At 39.8% G+C, this 17,237-nt stretch overlaps 2 protein-coding genes across 12 annotated transcripts in view; one reads left to right on the forward strand and one right to left on the reverse strand.

Annotated features, from left to right (window-relative positions):
* RPGRIP1L (RPGRIP1 like) overlaps window positions 1–891 on the reverse strand; it is a 123,204-nt gene extending 122,313 nt beyond the window's left edge. For 6 of the 7 annotated variants that reach the window (XR_007514646.1, XM_049864187.1, XM_049864188.1 and 3 more), the window contains exon 1: window positions 822–891. The gene's annotated coding sequence lies outside the window, so the exon portion shown is untranslated. The remainder of the gene's footprint in view (window positions 1–821) is intronic. The other variant, XM_049864186.1, reaches the window with a different exon arrangement.
* Window positions 892–985: 94 nt separating this feature from the next.
* The window catches only part of FTO (FTO alpha-ketoglutarate dependent dioxygenase), a 412,384-nt gene continuing 396,132 nt past the window's right edge, over window positions 986–17,237 (forward strand). For 2 of the 5 annotated variants that reach the window (XR_007514647.1, XM_049864192.1), the window contains exon 1: window positions 1,087–1,242. Coding sequence is in view for 3 of the 5 variants with exons in the window: in XM_049864192.1 (XP_049720149.1) it covers window positions 1,198–1,242 (45 nt within the window). In the remaining 2 variants the exon portion in view is untranslated. Of the gene's footprint in view, window positions 1,243–17,237 lie in introns of all 5 variants that reach the window. The other 3 variants (XM_049864193.1, XM_049864191.1, XR_007514648.1) reach the window with 3 other exon arrangements.

A 17,237-nucleotide genomic window follows, 5' to 3' on the forward strand; every position in this document is an offset into this window, starting at 1 on the left:
CTATGGGGCACTTACACTGGTCACCTTTACGTTCCTCAAATCCACCAAACCCCTGTCTTGCTCAAGGCCTTTGCTGGCTCCTCCTTCTTTAGGGCTGAGCTCAAAGGTCACTTCCTGAGAGAGGCCATCCCTCCCTGATCAGTTTACCTTAGTCTTCCTCTAGACTGCATCACTTCATTTCTTTTACATATAGTTGTCACGGTTACCTAACAAATAAATTATCTTATTTGTTTACTAGTTCATTGTTTGTCTCCACTACGAAAGTATAAGCATCTTGAGATGGGAATTAGTCTTGTTCACAGATGGCCAAATACAGAGCCTGACACATGGACGGTGTCAACATTAATATTTAGGGAATGAATAAATGAACACTAGGTGCTGACACCAAAATAGTAAACAAGGTCCCCGCCTTTACGGGGATATAGGGGTACTCAGACAATAAGTAATTAGGCAAACAATAGGTCACTGAGGCGGTTTAGGGTCTGCCAACTAACTCCTAACCCAAGGGAACTGTTTATGTGACCTTTCACTGAAGAAGGATTTGGATAGGGACGGCAATTAGCTGCATCAACCCTCATCACCTAGGGTTTAGAGCTAGAATATAAAATTTCAAAGTGGTCCTAGGCGTGGGGATATAGGACGGGCTATGACTCAGGCCTGGGGATGCGGTGGTGTCTTGGACTAGGCTGTTTGTCACGCGAGCAGAACTCCAGAACCTTCTTCAGGTCGCACAGCTGACCCCAGAACCCTATCCCACGCTGCCGGGGTTTGGGTCTGCCAGCTTCCCTCTTCTCGCCCCCTCCGCCCCCCAGAGTACTCACCGCCACTCTCTCCGGCTGCTAGCTACCGTTGCTATAGCGCCGATGGCGTGTAAGGCTGGGCGAGAGGAGCACGGGAAAACATGACAGAGCCCCGTTGCCACCTGGGAAATGTAGTTCTCCTCCGGCCCCAGCCCGACTGCTCGCTGGGTAGCGGACTACGCTCGTCCTGCTGTCGAACCTGGTAAATCCTCCTGCTCGAAACCCAGTGCACGCTTGGGAGTCGCCGCGGTGCATCCTGGGAGTGCTAGTTTTCGAGGCTCCGAGAGAGAATGGCGTCGGGCGGGAACTGGACATTGAGAGAACTACATGCAGGAGGCGGGGTCCAGGGCGAAGGATATACGCGGCTCGTGGTGGCGAAGGCGGCTGTAGCGGCAGCATGAAGCGAACTCAGACCGCCGAGGAGCGAGAGCGAGAAGCTAAGGTATGCAGGGCTCCGCAGGAACAGGGGTCCTTAGTGCTTTTGGAGATAGGAGCAGAGAATTGGAAGGGCAGGGTTTGATGGCGAGCGGACGCATCGTCTTAAGCCAAGGGATGGCAGGGCCTTGTCAGCAAGGGAGCTGGAGACATGGGGGTTAATAAATTCTTGCTGGTCAGGGTGCAGGCCGAGTCCTGTGGGACTAGCTCAACAATGAGGACGAAGACACTCATTTTTTGTCCTGTCTTTGCCCCCGCTTCGTTGGTTAAAATTATGGCCACCTTTGTGCCTCAGTTTCCCGGGCCCTGTGACGACCGTGTGCATAACCACCTGTGCTTTCTCATCAGTAATGGTCCCTGAGGACTGAGATCGGATTAGATGAAATAGCTGTGAGATCAGATGTGTTTATCTGGAACGTTGTCTCCGTGGCCGGCTGATACATTCTGTCTTCAGCACAGTGGATATGAATCTTTATGTTGCTATTCTCTACCTTTTACAGCCTTTGGTAGTTGCCATTGCATGAGATGACAATAATAATGCAATACGAATTTTTTTTTAATTACTTAATTGCCCACCAGGCACTGCCTGCCTTTGATGCATTATATATACACCATAGCAGATTGCAAGGTAGATATTTTACAAATGAAGTATCAGCAGTCCAATTTTACAGGTGAAGCATTGCAACTCAGAATAATCGAGTGTTTTCCTCACTTCCAAAATGAAGTTCTGTTGAATTGCGTAAATACCTTGGAAATCTGTCCACCTTTTCCCGTCTCCACCATCTTGGACCAAGCTGCCATTATCTCTTTAATGGACTGTTGCAATAGCTTCCTTATTATAACTTGCTCTTCACCCAAATTCCTCTGCCTGCCTCCCCCTACACCACCAGTCTCTTCTCCACACTGTAGAGAATTTTTTTTTTTTAAAAATGCAAATCAAATCATGTCTCTTTCCTACCTCCCTACCCTGCCAGCCACCTGTTTAAAAATCTTCCATGGCCTTCTGTTCTCGGGATAAAGATAAAACTTCATATGGCCTTCAAGGTCCTGTTTGGTTTGGGCATTATCTGGTTCTACAGCCTCATCAGACAGGACACTTTCCCTGCTCCGTGCCGGTCTGCTACTTTGTTCTTAACAGTTCCTCCATCCTTGTGCTTCCCCTGGTCACAGAGCCTTTGCACATGCTATTTGGTGCTGCTCTATGTCAGGCAAATGTTGGCAGTGAGGAACCAGCGGTAGATAAAATAGAGACACGCTTCTTGCTCTCATGGAATTTAGAATCCTGTAAGTGAGTGTGTTAGGGCAATACCCCAATGAATTTAAAATATATAATAAAATCTGCTATACAATGGCCTAAGTTACTGCAAGTTTCACCAAGGTCTTGAGGTTTCCATGCTTGAGCCTGCATCCGATATGGGCTAAAGATGGAAACAAGGTAGAAGACCCTTCTGCATTAGTTTACAAAAGGGCAAAGAAACAAAAATGTAGTCACACATTGGCATTGTGCATGATGTCTCACCTTTCAGGGTTACTTTTAAAGTTACTCATTTAGCCTATAAAGATTTATTGAGCAGCTGTTATTCACCAGACACTGGGATTATAATTTTGGCTAAAATATATCCCCCCACCCCCCCCACCCCCCCCGCAGGGGAGCTCTTCTTCCTTTGAAACCATAACTATTGCCTATGAGGTAGTTAGGAATATCATTCTCATTCTATAGATGTGGAAACTGAGGCTAGTAGAAGTTGTGATTTGCCCATTTCTACTTGGTTGCTAAGTGGAACCAGGGCTCAGAACCAGGTCTTTTGACTCCAGTTTTCAAAGCTTTTTTAAATTTCCTGTTGATGAAACATATTGGATTGGTAGAGCAAGTTATCTTCCTGCTTGCTTTAAAACATTTTGTTGATCTTTTAAAAAAAGATTTATTTACTAATAAATTTAGTAAATTTATACTTTGAAAACAAAGTATAGGCAGGTGAGTGTTAAATCTTAAATAGAAAATGTCCAATTATTTTTCTTTTCCTAATCAATTTTATTGCAGTATAATCCACATATAATAATTTTCATTACTTCATAGTGTACAATTTAATGATTTTGATAAGATGTATACACTTCCAAGAGGTCCTGGGGTCATGCAAATGTTTTTTTTTTTTTCCATTATTAACCTAAAGGTTGGCAGCTTGAACCCACTCAATGGCGCTATGGAAGAAAGGCCTGGCAGCCTGATTTTGTAAAGATTACAGCTGAGAAAACCCTTTGGAACAGTTCTGTTTTGTAACATATGAGGTTGCCATGCGGAATTGACTCAGTGACAAGGGATTCAGTTTTTGGTTTTACACACCTGCAAAACCAAAACCACAGCTGAGATACAGAACATTTCTGTCCCTTCCAAAAGTTTTCTCTTGCTCATTTGCAATCAGTCCATCCCTCCACCTTGGCCCCCAAGCAACCGCTGATATGTTTTCTCTCACTGAAGATGAGTCTGTGTTTTCTAGGATTTCATATAAATGGAAGCATGCTGTATATACTCTTTTGGGCCTGTTTTCTTTCACTCAGCATGATGATTTTTGTGATTTAGCCACATTATTGTGTTTATCGATAGTTTGTTCCTTTTATTGTTGAGTAATAGTCCATTGTGTGGGTATAGCACATATTGTTTAAACTCATTCACCTGCTGCTGGACATTTGGATTTTTTTCTGGTTTTGGGCTATTATGAAAAAAGCTGCTAGATTTGACCATTCATGTGTAAGTCTCTATGTTCTCGTTTATCTTGGGTAAATACCCACTGTGGAATGGCTGAGCCTAATGGCAATTCTCTGTTTAACCTTATAAGAAACTGCTAATTTTTGAAAGTAAACTTACCATTTTTGCTAGTTTACTGGGGCTGCCACAACAAATTACCTCAAACTTGGTGGCTTAAAACAACAGAAATTTATTCTGTCTCAGTTCTGGGGGCTGGAAATCCAAAACCAAGGTGTCATTCAGGCATGCTTCCTCTGAAGGCTCTAAGGGAGAATCCTTCCTTGCTGCTTCCAGCATCTGGTGGCTTCTGGTATCCTTTGGCTTGTGGCAGTATAGTTCTGATCTTTGCCTTTGTCCTTACAAGGCTCTGTATCTCTGTGTTTCAAATCTCTTTTTTCTTTCACTTATAATGACACTAATCATTGGATTTAGGGTCCACACTAAATCCAGGGTGATCTCATCTCCAGATCCTTAACTTCGTTACATCTGCAAAGACTCTTTCCAAATAAGATGACATTTACAGGTACTAAAGGTTAGAACTTGGGCATGCATTTTTTGGGGGACACTATTCAACCCACTACATTATTTAAACTTTCCACCAGCATTGTATGAGAGTTCTAGTTGCTCCACAGCCTTGTCAACACTTGATATTGTCAGCCATTTAAATTTTAGTCATTTTATTGGACATATGATAGTATCTCATTGTGGTTTTAATTGGCATTTCCATGACGACTAATGAGGTTCAGTGTCTTTTTTTAAAGGTGCTACTGAGATATAATTTGTATACCATAAAATTTACCTATTTTTTAATGTACAATTCAGTGATTGATAGCACATTTATAGAGTTATGCTACCCTCACCACAATCTTATTTTAGAATATTTCCATTGTTCTGAACAGAGACCTCCTGTTCATTTGCAGTTATGCCCTATTTCCATCCTCATTGCTATGTAGCTGATAAGCTACTCTGCCTCTTGCCTTTCTGGATTTACCCTACAAATCTAGAAAAAAAAAAATTTTTTTTTTTTTGACATTTCATACAAATGGAATCATAATACGTGGTCTTTCATGTTTGGTTCCTTTCACTTAATGTAATGTTTTTGAGGTTCATCTATCCTTTTTATTGCTGAATGCTATAATATTGTATGGATATACCACATTTTTCATCCATTCATCAGTTGATGGAGATTTGGGATGTTTTCACTTTTTGTCTATTATGAATAATAACTTCTATGAACATTCGAGTACTAGTTTTTGTGTGGAATCTTTTTTCTCTCGGGTGGATACCTTGGAGTAAAATTGCTGGGTCACATGGTAAATCTATGTTTAACATTTCAAGAAGCTGCCAAAATGTTTTCCAAACTGTGCCATTTTACAGTCCTACCAGCAGTTTTTGAGGATTTCAGGTTCCTCACATCCTTGAAACACTTGTTATTGTCTTTGATTACAGACCGCCTAGTAGGCATGGAGTAAGTATCTCATCGTGCTTTTGATTTGCGTTTCCCTAATGGCTGACGATGCTGAGCATCATTTCATCTGCTGACTAGCCTGCTGTGTGCCTTCTTTTGTGAAGTGTCTATTCAATACCTTTTGTCTATTTTTTTTGGAGGAGTTTGTTTCTGTTTTTATTGTTAAGTTTTATGAGTTGTTTGTATTTTGTGCTGTAAGTCCTTTGTCAGCTATATATTTGCAAACATTATCTTTTTTTTTTTTTTACTTAATGGTGTCTTTTGAAGAGCGAAATTATTTAGTTTGATTAAATTTCAATATGTTGATTTTTCTTTTTATGATTCATGCTTTTGTGCATGTTTTTGAAATCTTTACCTATTCCAAAGTTGCAAAGATTTCTTGTTTCTTTTTAAATTATATGTTATTTAAAAAGCAAACATAATAGAGGAGTCCTGGTGGTGCAGTGTTTAAGTGCTCAGCTGCTACCTGAAAGGTTGATGGTTTGAACCCACAGCTGCTCCTCAGGAGAAAGATACGGTGATCTGCTTCCATAAAGATCACAGCCTTGGAAACCCTATGGGGCAGTTCTCCTCTGTCCTCTAGGGTCTTTATGAGTTGAATTGACTTGATAGCAACAGGTTATCCCCATAATGGGTAATTCTTGGTTTCCCTTTTCCCTTTAAAATAGCTTAATTGTATTTTCTTCCTTGTGATTGCTGATGCTACAGACATATACAGTCTCCAAGTCTGGAGGGTGGATAAGAAGGTTAGACTAAATATTATCTAGCTTTCCGTGATCACATTTGTTTAATTGTGTTAAAGCATAGGAGAGCACCACGGCATATTCTTGCACTTTTAAAATGAATTTTTCTTGTTAGGCATATAAATGAAACAGTCCAGATTAGTATTAGATGACCTGAGTTGAACGGTGGCCTCTACCATTTCCTTGTTGGGGGATGAGCGTGAGGCACTCTGAGCCTCAGGTCTCCAGCCAGAAATTGGGGTGAAGAACAGCTGCCTCCGTAGGTTGCTGTAAGGGCCCAGTATGATTAGGTTTGGCTACTATGCCAGGGGCAGAGTGGTCATGGCCTTGTTGGAGATTGGTTGCCCTAGAGCGATGCATTTTGTCCCCCAGATGACATAATTTATTATTTTGAAATGATTTAAAACTTACAGAAGAGCTGCAAGAGTAGAATAAAGGGTCCTCCTATACCTGTCATCCAGATTCATAAGTTGTTAGCATCTTGCTACGTTTGCTGTCTCTCTCTCTCCATGTATATACATATACACACACAAGCCATTTTTTTTTTTAATGAACCATATCAGAGTAAATTGTAGACCTCAATCCCCTTTACCACTAAATACTTCAGGATGTGTTTTCTAAGAACAGGGACACCTTTTTATATATAAACACAGCACAGTGATCAATTTCAGAAAAGTTGACATTGATATAATACTATTATTTAATCCCAAATCCATATTCAGATTTTGCCAGTTATGTTAATAATGTCTTTTATAGGAATTTTTTTTTTTTTTTTTTTACTGTCCTCTGTTCCAAGCCAGGATCATACATTAGTTGTTAGGTCTCTTTGGTTTCCTTTAATCTGGTCTCCTTTCATCTCCTTTAAATTGGTTCCTCACTTTTTTTTTTGTCTTTTAAGACATTGACATTTGGATGAGAACAGGCAATTTGTTTTGTACAGTGTCTCTGTATTTTTGTTTGATGTGTTCTCATGATTAGATTCAGATTGTGCATTTTTGGCATGTATATTTTTTGAGGAAAGATATAGGCTACTTGTTGTGAGGCACTGTCAAGTCACTTCTGACTTATAGTGACACTAGGTGCAACAGAATGAAACACTGCCCCAGTCTGTACCATCCTGACAATTGTTATGTTTGAACCCACTGTTGGAGCCACTGTGTCAGTCCATCTCATTGAGGGTCTTCCTCTTTTTCACTGACCCTCTACACTACCAAGCAAGGTGTCCTTCTCCAGGGACTAATCCCTCCTGATAACATGTCCAAAGTATGTGAGATGAAGTCTCATCATCCTCGCTTCCAAGGAGCATTCTGGCTGTATTTCTTCCAAGACAGGTTTGTTCTTTTGGCAGTCCATGGTATATTCAGTATTCTTAGCCAACACCATAATTCAAAGGGATCAATTCTTCTGCCTTCTTTATTCATTGTCCAGCTTTCGCATGCATATGAGGCTATTGAAAATATCATCCTGCCTGTAGATATGTTTTGTTTGGCTCAAAGGAACTGTGGAAATTTTCGGATTATTTTCTAACATTTTAAAGTTGGGAGATTTCACGTGAAAATCTGGGTATCTGGTTTTCTTGAAAAACTAGATTATTTGGAAATATTGGGCATGCAGTCCCCCAACAAGAGCTAAATAGTGGCTACCCCTTTAGATGGGAAGTGTGTTTTCCAGTTTGCCACTGTCCAGTTTTGCCCTGTCAATCATAGGATAGTGGATAAAAGTATTGGGCTGTAGAAGTTGACTCCTGCAATTGAATTTTGCTCGTTAGATATAGATTCCTGGAATTGAATTCTACTCCATCACTTTCTTGGGCAAGCAACTTAACTTTTCTGATCTTCAGTTTCCTCATCTGTAAAATTACGGTGAAATTTATGGTTGTGGAGGGGGTTAAGTGAGATATATATAAACTATCTAGAACATTCCTGGCACATAGTAAAAATAAAACTTTTTATTATCAACATCATCTCACTGTCATCATAATCATCACCACCAGTCCGGCCCCAGTATTCAGGACATCCTTTGTGTAAACATAAATTGAGTGTCTGCTCAGGCAGCCTTTCTCAACTGGGGCTCCAAGAGAATGAAGCCCTAATGTCCTAAGACAGTCATTGGATGTGATACATTAACTTCTAGCTCGTGCATCCACAGTGGTACTACTTATGTACCATCCTGGAAACCTGATGGTCTGCTGGTTTAGAGCTCAGCTGCAAACCCTGGGGTTGGCAGTTTAAATCTACCAGCTGCTCCTCGGAAACCCTATGGGGCAGTTGCTATGAGTCGGAATTCACTCGATGGCAACGGGTGTGTACCATCCTTGGGAGAATTAAGAAAATAGTCATTCAAGCCATTTTCTGTGTTTTGTGGTTCAGCGGAGGAACCTGGTTAAGAGTAAGCAGTGCATTTTGCATTGGGGACACATGGGTAAAACATGGAGGATATGGTCCCAAAGAACTTGCTGTCTGTCCAAGAAAGGTAGATAATTAAGCAAATACTGACAGTAGAGTGGTGAATTTTATCATGGAGCCAGGGCATAGTAGCAAGGAGGACCTCACATGGTTTGAGGGTCATGGAATTCCTTCCTGGGAAGATCTGTTTAAAGGTGTATCCTCATGAAGGCCTGGAACCCCTTTAGGGGTTTTTTCGGAAAAAGTAGAATTTTTTTTTCATGGTATAAAAAGATGTGGATATTGAATTCCAAGTTAGCGTCAAAAGTTCTTATGCTGGCTTGGGAGAGATCATCTTCTTAAAAAATATTGAAAATAGAAATAGTTCACTGCCAAAATGGTTATACATATAATAAAAACATTTGAGAATTTTGTTTAAATGATGTACATTTTTATCAGTGAAGGAAATATCCAGAATAAACTTCTTGTTTTAAATAAAATCATTAAAACAGTCATTAGTTTTTGATGACAGTTTCTTAATGTCATTTATTAAGATAAACATCACATTAGGTTGTTGCTGTTCGGTGCCATCAAGTTGGTTCTGACTCTTGGTGACCCTGTGTACGACAGAATGAAACACTGCTCAGTCCCGTGCCAACCTTGCAATTGTTGCTGTGTTGCTATATTTGAGCTGATTGTTGCAGCAGCTGTGCCAATCCTTCCTCCTTTTCACTGACCCTCTACTTCACCAAGCATGATGTCCTTCTCCAGGGACTGATCCCTCCTGATACCATGTCCAAAATGCTGGAGATGAAGTCTCGCTATCTTTGCTTCTGAGGAGCATTCTGGCTATACTTCTTTCAAGACAGATTTGTTTGTTCTTCTGACAGTCTGTGGTATATTCAATATTATTCACCAACACCCTAATTCAAAGTGTCAGTTCTTCGATCTTCATTATTCATTGGCCAGCTTTTACATGTATATAAGACGATTGAAAACACCGAGGGTTGGGTCAGGTGCATCTTAGTCTTCAAGGTGACATCTTTGCTTTTTAACACTTTAAAAGAGGTCTTTTGCAGCAGATTTGCCCAGTGCAATGCGTTGTTTGATTTCTTGACTGCTGCTCCCGTGGACATTGATTGTGGATCCAAGTAAAATGAAATCCTTAACTGCTTCAGTCTTTTCTCCGTTTATCACGATGTTGCTTATTAGTCCAGTTGTGAGGATTTTTATTTTCTTTGTGTTGAAGCACAGTCCATACTGATGGCTGCAGTCTTTGATCTTCATCAGTAAGTGCTTCAAGTCTTCTTCACTTTCAGCAAGCAAGGTTGTGTCATCTACATATTGCAGGGTGTTAATGAGTCTTTTTCCAATCCTGATGCCCCATTCTTCTTCATATAGTCCAGCTTCTCAGATTATTTGCTCAGCATACAGATTGCATAAGCATGGTGAAAGGATAAAACCCTGACACATACCTTTCCTGACTTCCACACAGTATCCCCTTGTTCTGTTTGAATGACTGCCTCTTGGTCAATGTACAGGTTCCTCATGAGCATAATTAAGTGTTCTGAAATTCCCATTCTTTGAAATGTTATCCATAATTCGTTATGACCCACACAGTCGAATGCCTTTGCATGGTCAATAAAACATAAGTAAACATCCTTTTGGTATTCTCTGCTTTCAGTCAGGATCCATCTGACATCAGCAATGATATCCCTCGTTCCATGTCCTCTTCTGAATCTGTTTTGAACTTCTGCCAGTTCCCTGCCAATGCACTGCTGCAACCACTTTTGAATGATCTTCAGCAAAATTTTACTTTTTAGTTTTTTAAATTAGGCTAGCATATGATAATAACTCAATTAAAGGAAGTTTGTTATTTGTGTTTGTGCCTCCTGGATCTTTTTACCTATTTATTTTATTTTTTTGCAGTTTTACATTTTAGTGAGGTCCTGAGAAGATTTTCCTGGCCCCTTTGTTCACGATGGGTCATCCTAGGTTGTACCACCAGTTTTTCTGATGGCTATTTAGGGAATTAAGTATAGGGCATTTTTTGTGGTGGACCAATGACAAATGGTCTTAAAAAATTAAAATTTTGTGTAACAGATTCTACTTTTTATTTTTGTTTTTCTGAAGTCTATCATTTGCTTAATCTATCCTCCCATGTAGGGCTCAGCTTGTGATCATAATTTCATTGCCTTCTGTAGGTAGAAGGGGTAGTTTATTTGTTCATAATTTCAAACCGCTTTAAATACCCTCCTTGAAAATAAACTGGCCAAGCCAATGAGTAACAGTGAGTTCTCGTTACTTTCTATTATTTCCAGATCTGTTTCTTAACCATTCCTAGTGTTGATTTTGCAAACTATATTTACCATTCAAAAAAAGCCTTAGCCAGAACTCCTACAACTCAATGACAGGAAGACAAAAACAATGAAAAAATGATCAAAGGACTTGAATAGATATTTCTCCAAAGAAGTTATACTGATGGCTAATATAAATGAAAAGATGCCCAACATCATTAGTCATTAAATCGAAAACTAAACCTGTTGCTGTTGAGTGGATTCCAACTCATAGTGAGCCTATAGGACAGAGTAGAACTGCCCCGTAAGGTTTCTGAGGCTGTAATCTTTACAGGAGCAGGCTACCACATCTTTCTCCTGTGGACTGGCTGGTGGGTGTGAACTGCCAATCTTTCAGTTGATAGCCGAGGGCTTAACTACTGTACCACCAGGGCTCACTAGGATGGCTATTATCAGAAACAAAGCAAAACAAAACAAAAACTGGAAAATAATAAGTGTTGGTGAGGATGCTGACAAGTTGGAACCCTGCTGCATTGCTGGTGATAAATGTCAAATGGTGCAGCCACTGTGGAAAACAGTTTGGCAGTTCCTCAAAAACTTAGAGAAACCATATAACCCAGTACCTAATGACCTAGGTATATACCCAAAAGACTTGAAAGCAGGAACTCAAACCGGTCCTTGTACACCAGTGTTCATTTCAGCATTATTCACGGTAGCCAGAAAATGGAGACAACTTAAATGTCCAGCAACAGATGAATCGATAAACAAAATGTGCTGTATCCATAAAATGGAATATTATTTAGCCATAAAGAGAAATGAAGTTCTGACATGCTATGCCATGGATGAACATTGACAACATTATGCTAGGTGAAAAAAGTCAGACACAAAAGGACAAATAGTGCATGATCCTACTTAGATGAAATATCTAGAATAGGCAAAGGCATCGAGACAAGCATTAGTGGTTACCAGGGAGTAAGGGGAGGGTGAGGTGGGGAATTACTGTTTAAGGGAAGGGGGCAGTGGTGGCTCAGTGGTAGAATTCTTGCCTTCCATGCAGGAAACCCGGGTTTGATTCCCAGCCAGTGTACCTCATGTGCGGCCACCAGCCGTCTGTGCGTGGAGGCTTGTGTGTTGCTACGATGCTGAACAGGTTTCAGCAGAGCTTTTGGACGGAGACAATCTACTTCTGAAAAGTCAGCCAGTGAAAACCCTGTGGGTCATAACAGTCTGCCCCATGTATTAAATTTCTGTTTGGGGTGATGGAGAACTTTTGGTAGATAGTGGTGATGGTCGGATAACGTGGTGAATATAACGAATGTCACTAAGTTGTATACTTAAAATTGGTTAAAATGGCAAAATTTTTGTTAAATACATTTTACCACAATAAAATTAAGAAAAAAATGTCTCAGCCACTTTGAACGACCATTAGCTTCCTTGAGGACAAGATCGCGTCTCATTCATCCTTGCATCTCTCCTAGCAGAATGTCTTGTACATAAGAGACATTAATGAATATTTGCTGACGAGAGAATGAATGGATTGAGAGCCTCCAGCCCTTGATATGTTACGTGTGACCCTTAGTAACTATACTGCTGGCTCTCAGGCTGTTGATTAGGTTTATTGTGGCCGAGTTTAGCAATGCAGGTTCTGGCATTTAGACTATATGCACCCTGAAAGTAGAGACCATGTCTTTTTAGTTTTTTCATTCACCATTGTATATCTAACACTTAACTGTGTGCCAGGCAGTTAGTAGATATTCCATAAATACTTATCAAATGAATGAATAAATTCCCAAATTCACTGCTTGTTATTGGTCCTTACCTGGTACCCATTACTGTCGAGTCGATTTCGACTCATAATGACCCTATAGGACAGATTTGAGCTGCCCCTTAGAGTTTCTAAGGAATGCCTGGTGGATTCAAACTGCCGACCTTTTGGTTAGCAGCCGTAGCCCTTAACCACTACCCCACCAGGGTTTCCTATTGGTCCTTAGGCTTTCTAATAATGAGAAGTGGAACTGGAACCAGAGAAGAAATAATGAAAAATGGTTGTACCCTTTATGTAATTTAAATTACTTAACATACCATAGACATAGGTATTAATTTTGAAAAACAAGACTCTTCAACTCATGCTTTAACAACTGTCAACTGTTTTCTGGCATTCTCCTTCAAATTTAAAATGCCAGTTTACCCTCCCAACTTAAGTGTATTTGTTGTTGCTGTTCGTTTATTGTGGTAGATTTCTTGATAAAGTTATATTTTAAGTGTGACTTCCTAATTTCTAGAAGAAAATAACTGTAGTTAAGATGGTACTTTTGGAACCGTCAAAGGCACAGTTTACCCACTAAAGCAAACCCACTGCCGTCGAGTCGATTCTGAGTCATAGCGACCCTATAGGACGGAGTAGAACTGCCTGATAGAGTTTCCAAGGAGCCCCTGGCGGATACGAACCGCTGACCTTTTGGGCAGCAGCCGTAATGCTTAACCACTATGCCACCGGGGTTTCCAAGGCACAGTTTAGAAAAGGCGAATTTACAATCCTGCTAAAAGCTCATTCACTTAATTTTCTGTTATTAAACTGATTTTGTGTTATTTTACAAAATGGTCTCACTGGTTGATTTCACAGTATAAGCTTGGAGGAATCTTGGAAACTGTTGGGTTGGGCCAGGACATGTTTAGGAGATTAACATACGCGTCAATAAGGACTTGTTTCTAGCCGTTTGCCCTTGGCGTAATACTTCTCTGTGAGGCCAGTGCATGTTTGAGAGCTGAACCTTGAGTAGGTGCTAGAGGCCTGTGCTTTTGTCCATGCCACTTGCCATGCCGATTATTTGCTCCATAGTTTTGGAAATGACTTTCTTCCAAAGTGACCATGCCTTCCTCATGTTAAAGAACTGCCATACGGAGAAGGGCCAATTAAGACCTTTACAGTTGATAGAAGCCAAGTTGAAAACTCAGCTTGAAAGACCAAATTCTGTTGCATCTGGTCTGAAGAGAAGATGTCTTGCCAGTGAATGAGTGTTTTCTCCTAACTGTGATCAGAAAAATTCAGAGCTCTCATTCTCACATTGGCCCTAAGTCTGCCCTTTGGCACCTTCATTTAATGACGGATCATTCAAGGCTGAGCCTCAAGGGCTAGCATTTCTCCAGTAATAATATGAAGTGGGCTGTTGTTGCAGCGTGAACTCACTCTGCTGAATTGGCCATGATTAAAGTCTCAGAGCTGCATTAATATGGATTTTCCATTTCCATGCGTGGCAGTCTATTATCTCAATGTTTTCCAGTCTGCCATTTTTTGAAAACAGAGATGGAAAATTTTGCTGATGAATTTTCTTTTTCCCCTGTCAGCACCAACGTTGCCTTTTTTTTTTTTTGCTTGAGAATAGCACCCAGGCAAATGAATGCAAAGATTACAGTTTACGTGGACTCTAGCCTGTTGTCATGTCAATCTTGTTATTTAGGTAAATAATGTGCAATTTTTCGCCGAATCAGCAGCCGATATGCTGCGAGCAATTTTTGTTTTAGTCACGTTATTGGCTGGTAACAGTATTAATGAGACAATAATTGGGAAATAGTAGTCATTGTTCTCATAAAACATGATCCTTGTATTGGAACCAGGCAGGCGGAGGAGTTGCATATGCAGACTGAAGCTGCAGGAAGGATGAGTAGCCAGTGTTGCCAGCTTTTAAATTCATCAGACCCCTGCTGCTTAAATTGCCCCAGCTGTTAATGCTGGAACCATCACTGTAATGGAGTCGGCAAATGAAGGAGAACGAAGACACGCACACTTTATTACCAGAGGGGCAATTTTCTCTTCATCTGTAATAGCAGTGGTGCCTCATATTGATCAGACCATCAAGATACTAATCCTCTGTAAAATTACTTGTTATAACTGAAAATGTGTTAATCCAAATCAGTCTGTGTCCTGACTGTCTACTTACTATTGAATACAGACTATTAGATGGTTTATTTTTCATGATTTAAAGCCATTGCCCTGAAAACGGTTGGCGTTTCCCTCGCCACACTGAGTGCTTAATCTTAGCTATAGCCCAGGGTTGTCTTTTTGTTTTAAACAGAACATCACCCACTTAATTAAGGAGTGAGTGTCTGTCTTGCTGTCTGAGTTATGCTGGTGTTTTATGTGCCTCTGGATTTATTAAGCATCTTGTTTTACATCCAGTCTGTGGTTTGTGCCGTAAATAAAAATAGGCCCATCTTGCACATATTAGAAATTTGCAGGTAGCAAACGTCGATAAATACCAGGGATGTAAGGTGCTTTGATTTATATCTCAGGCATCAGGTTGTGCTTCGTCGATTGAACCCATAGGCAGAGTGCATCCTGTGTGTTCTGTGTAGCAGATGTGTTTTTGCATCATTGTCTGAGGAAGTTTATGGTTATTTCTGCATCCTTGGTTCAGCAGATTGCTTTTTAGACAATGAGGCATATCCACTGCCTCCTTGTGTTTTGTGAGAAATGACTACAGCTAGGCATTGCTTTATTATAAGAAGACCTGTTAACTGATTCTTCTCCTCTTTAATATTTAGAATTTTAGGAATTCCTCCATAAAATTTCCGTTTTTATTCTGGACTGATCTTTACTCTCTTGTCTAGCATAGTTTTTTTTTTTTTAATTATAGATTCTTTCCACGTGTATTATATATTTATTTGTACACAGACTCAGATGCCATGCCCCCTTGGCAATATTTTTATTCTAATATACTGTCATTACTCAAAGCAGTTGTGTAGCATACTCAGCAGAGTTCATTCAGAAGTAATTAATACCCGTAGTGTACCAGGAATTGTTAGGGGTTAGAGGTTCAAGAATGAATAAGGTATGGTCTTTGCCATTGAGGATCTCAGTTCAGTTGGGAGATAGGCATGTAAACAAATAATTGCAATAATGCAGGATAATAAGTGCTAAAATCCACTTGTGCATATAGTTCTTGGGAGTGGGTGCTAGTTCTGGGTACAGTAGAAAAATCAGCTTCATCACCTAGCCTTGTGGTGTTACCAAGAGCAGAGTTCTACAGTTTAATCATACTCTAAAACTGGATTTGGAAAGACTCCTAGCTGTTTGAAAGAAATCTCATCTTTCCTTACAGGAGGCATGTTTACCACCCCCTGGGGAGAGGCAAAGGAAGGCTTTCCAAAAATGTTTTGATCAATGACCACATCCTTGGATATGTATAGAGCTTCCCAAGGAGACTACTTTAAAGAGGATAGCGCTTATTTTATTGTTTATGTTCTGGCATTTATATTACAAATTGGTCTTGTTGCTTTAGAGGGAAGCTTATCAGGAGGAACAGTAGCCTGTGATAGTAAAAAGCATGTATTTTGTAGCTAGGCTGCCTCCATTTTTCCCCTAGCTTCCCTGCTTACTAGCTGAGTGATCTTAGATAAGTAATCTAATCTCTGTAAGCCTTAGTCTTCATCTGTAAAATGGGGATAATGGTTGAGAGTATTAAACAATGTGATATATATAAAGCATCTAGTGATAGGCATATGTAAGTGCTTTAACCGCTGCACCACCAGGGCTCCTGTAATTGTTAGCTATTATTACTACTATGGATGTGACTATAAAGTGATGACATAATTTTTCATGTGTGGCTTATGAAGGTCAGCTTTGTAAATGTCTAACCACAATACCTATGACATAAAAGATTGTGACACATTTAAAAAAAATCCTATTTCTTTCCAATTACATACTAATTTGTTATCTTAGAAAAATTAAAAAAATACACAAAAATACCTATAATACAAAAAAAAGTCTCCGATAATCCTCTAGAAATGACCATGGTTACTTACTATATTCATGTATTTCTTAGAATATTTTTATTATGTCTACTACATGTATAATATGTATAATGGAATTCAGTCCTCCCTCTTTTAGTAATTTTTCTCTCTTCACCTTTTCTTCTTATGTTATTGCATTGCCTAGAACCTCTAAGAAATAGTGGTGATAGCGGATAGCCATCCTTTAATAGTTAGGTTTTGGGATTCTATTATTAAGTGTAGTGGTAGTTTTGGACAATAATTTCAGAATATATTCGTTACATTGTTGTACAGGATATATTTTTAAACAAAAATTGGAATCATGATGTGCGTATGTTGTACTTTACCTTTTTCACTTAGCAATATATTCTGGATATTTTTTCACGTCATTAAAGTTATTTTATAACAAGATTTAAAAAATTAGTATTTTGTCACATTTTTTTCCTGCTATTAGAAATTACTTTTCAGTGAACATTCTCGCACGTAAATCTCTGTGCATATCTCTGGTAATTTCCACAGGGCAGATTAAAAGAAGGGGAGTTGCTGGGCTAACACTTTAAGATTTCTGGTTCTCACTGTCAAATTACCATTCAGAGTG

Source organism: Elephas maximus, chromosome 21 (genome assembly GCF_024166365.1).
Source record: "Elephas maximus indicus isolate mEleMax1 chromosome 21, mEleMax1 primary haplotype, whole genome shotgun sequence".
Lineage (NCBI taxonomy): Eukaryota > Metazoa > Chordata > Mammalia > Proboscidea > Elephantidae > Elephas > Elephas maximus.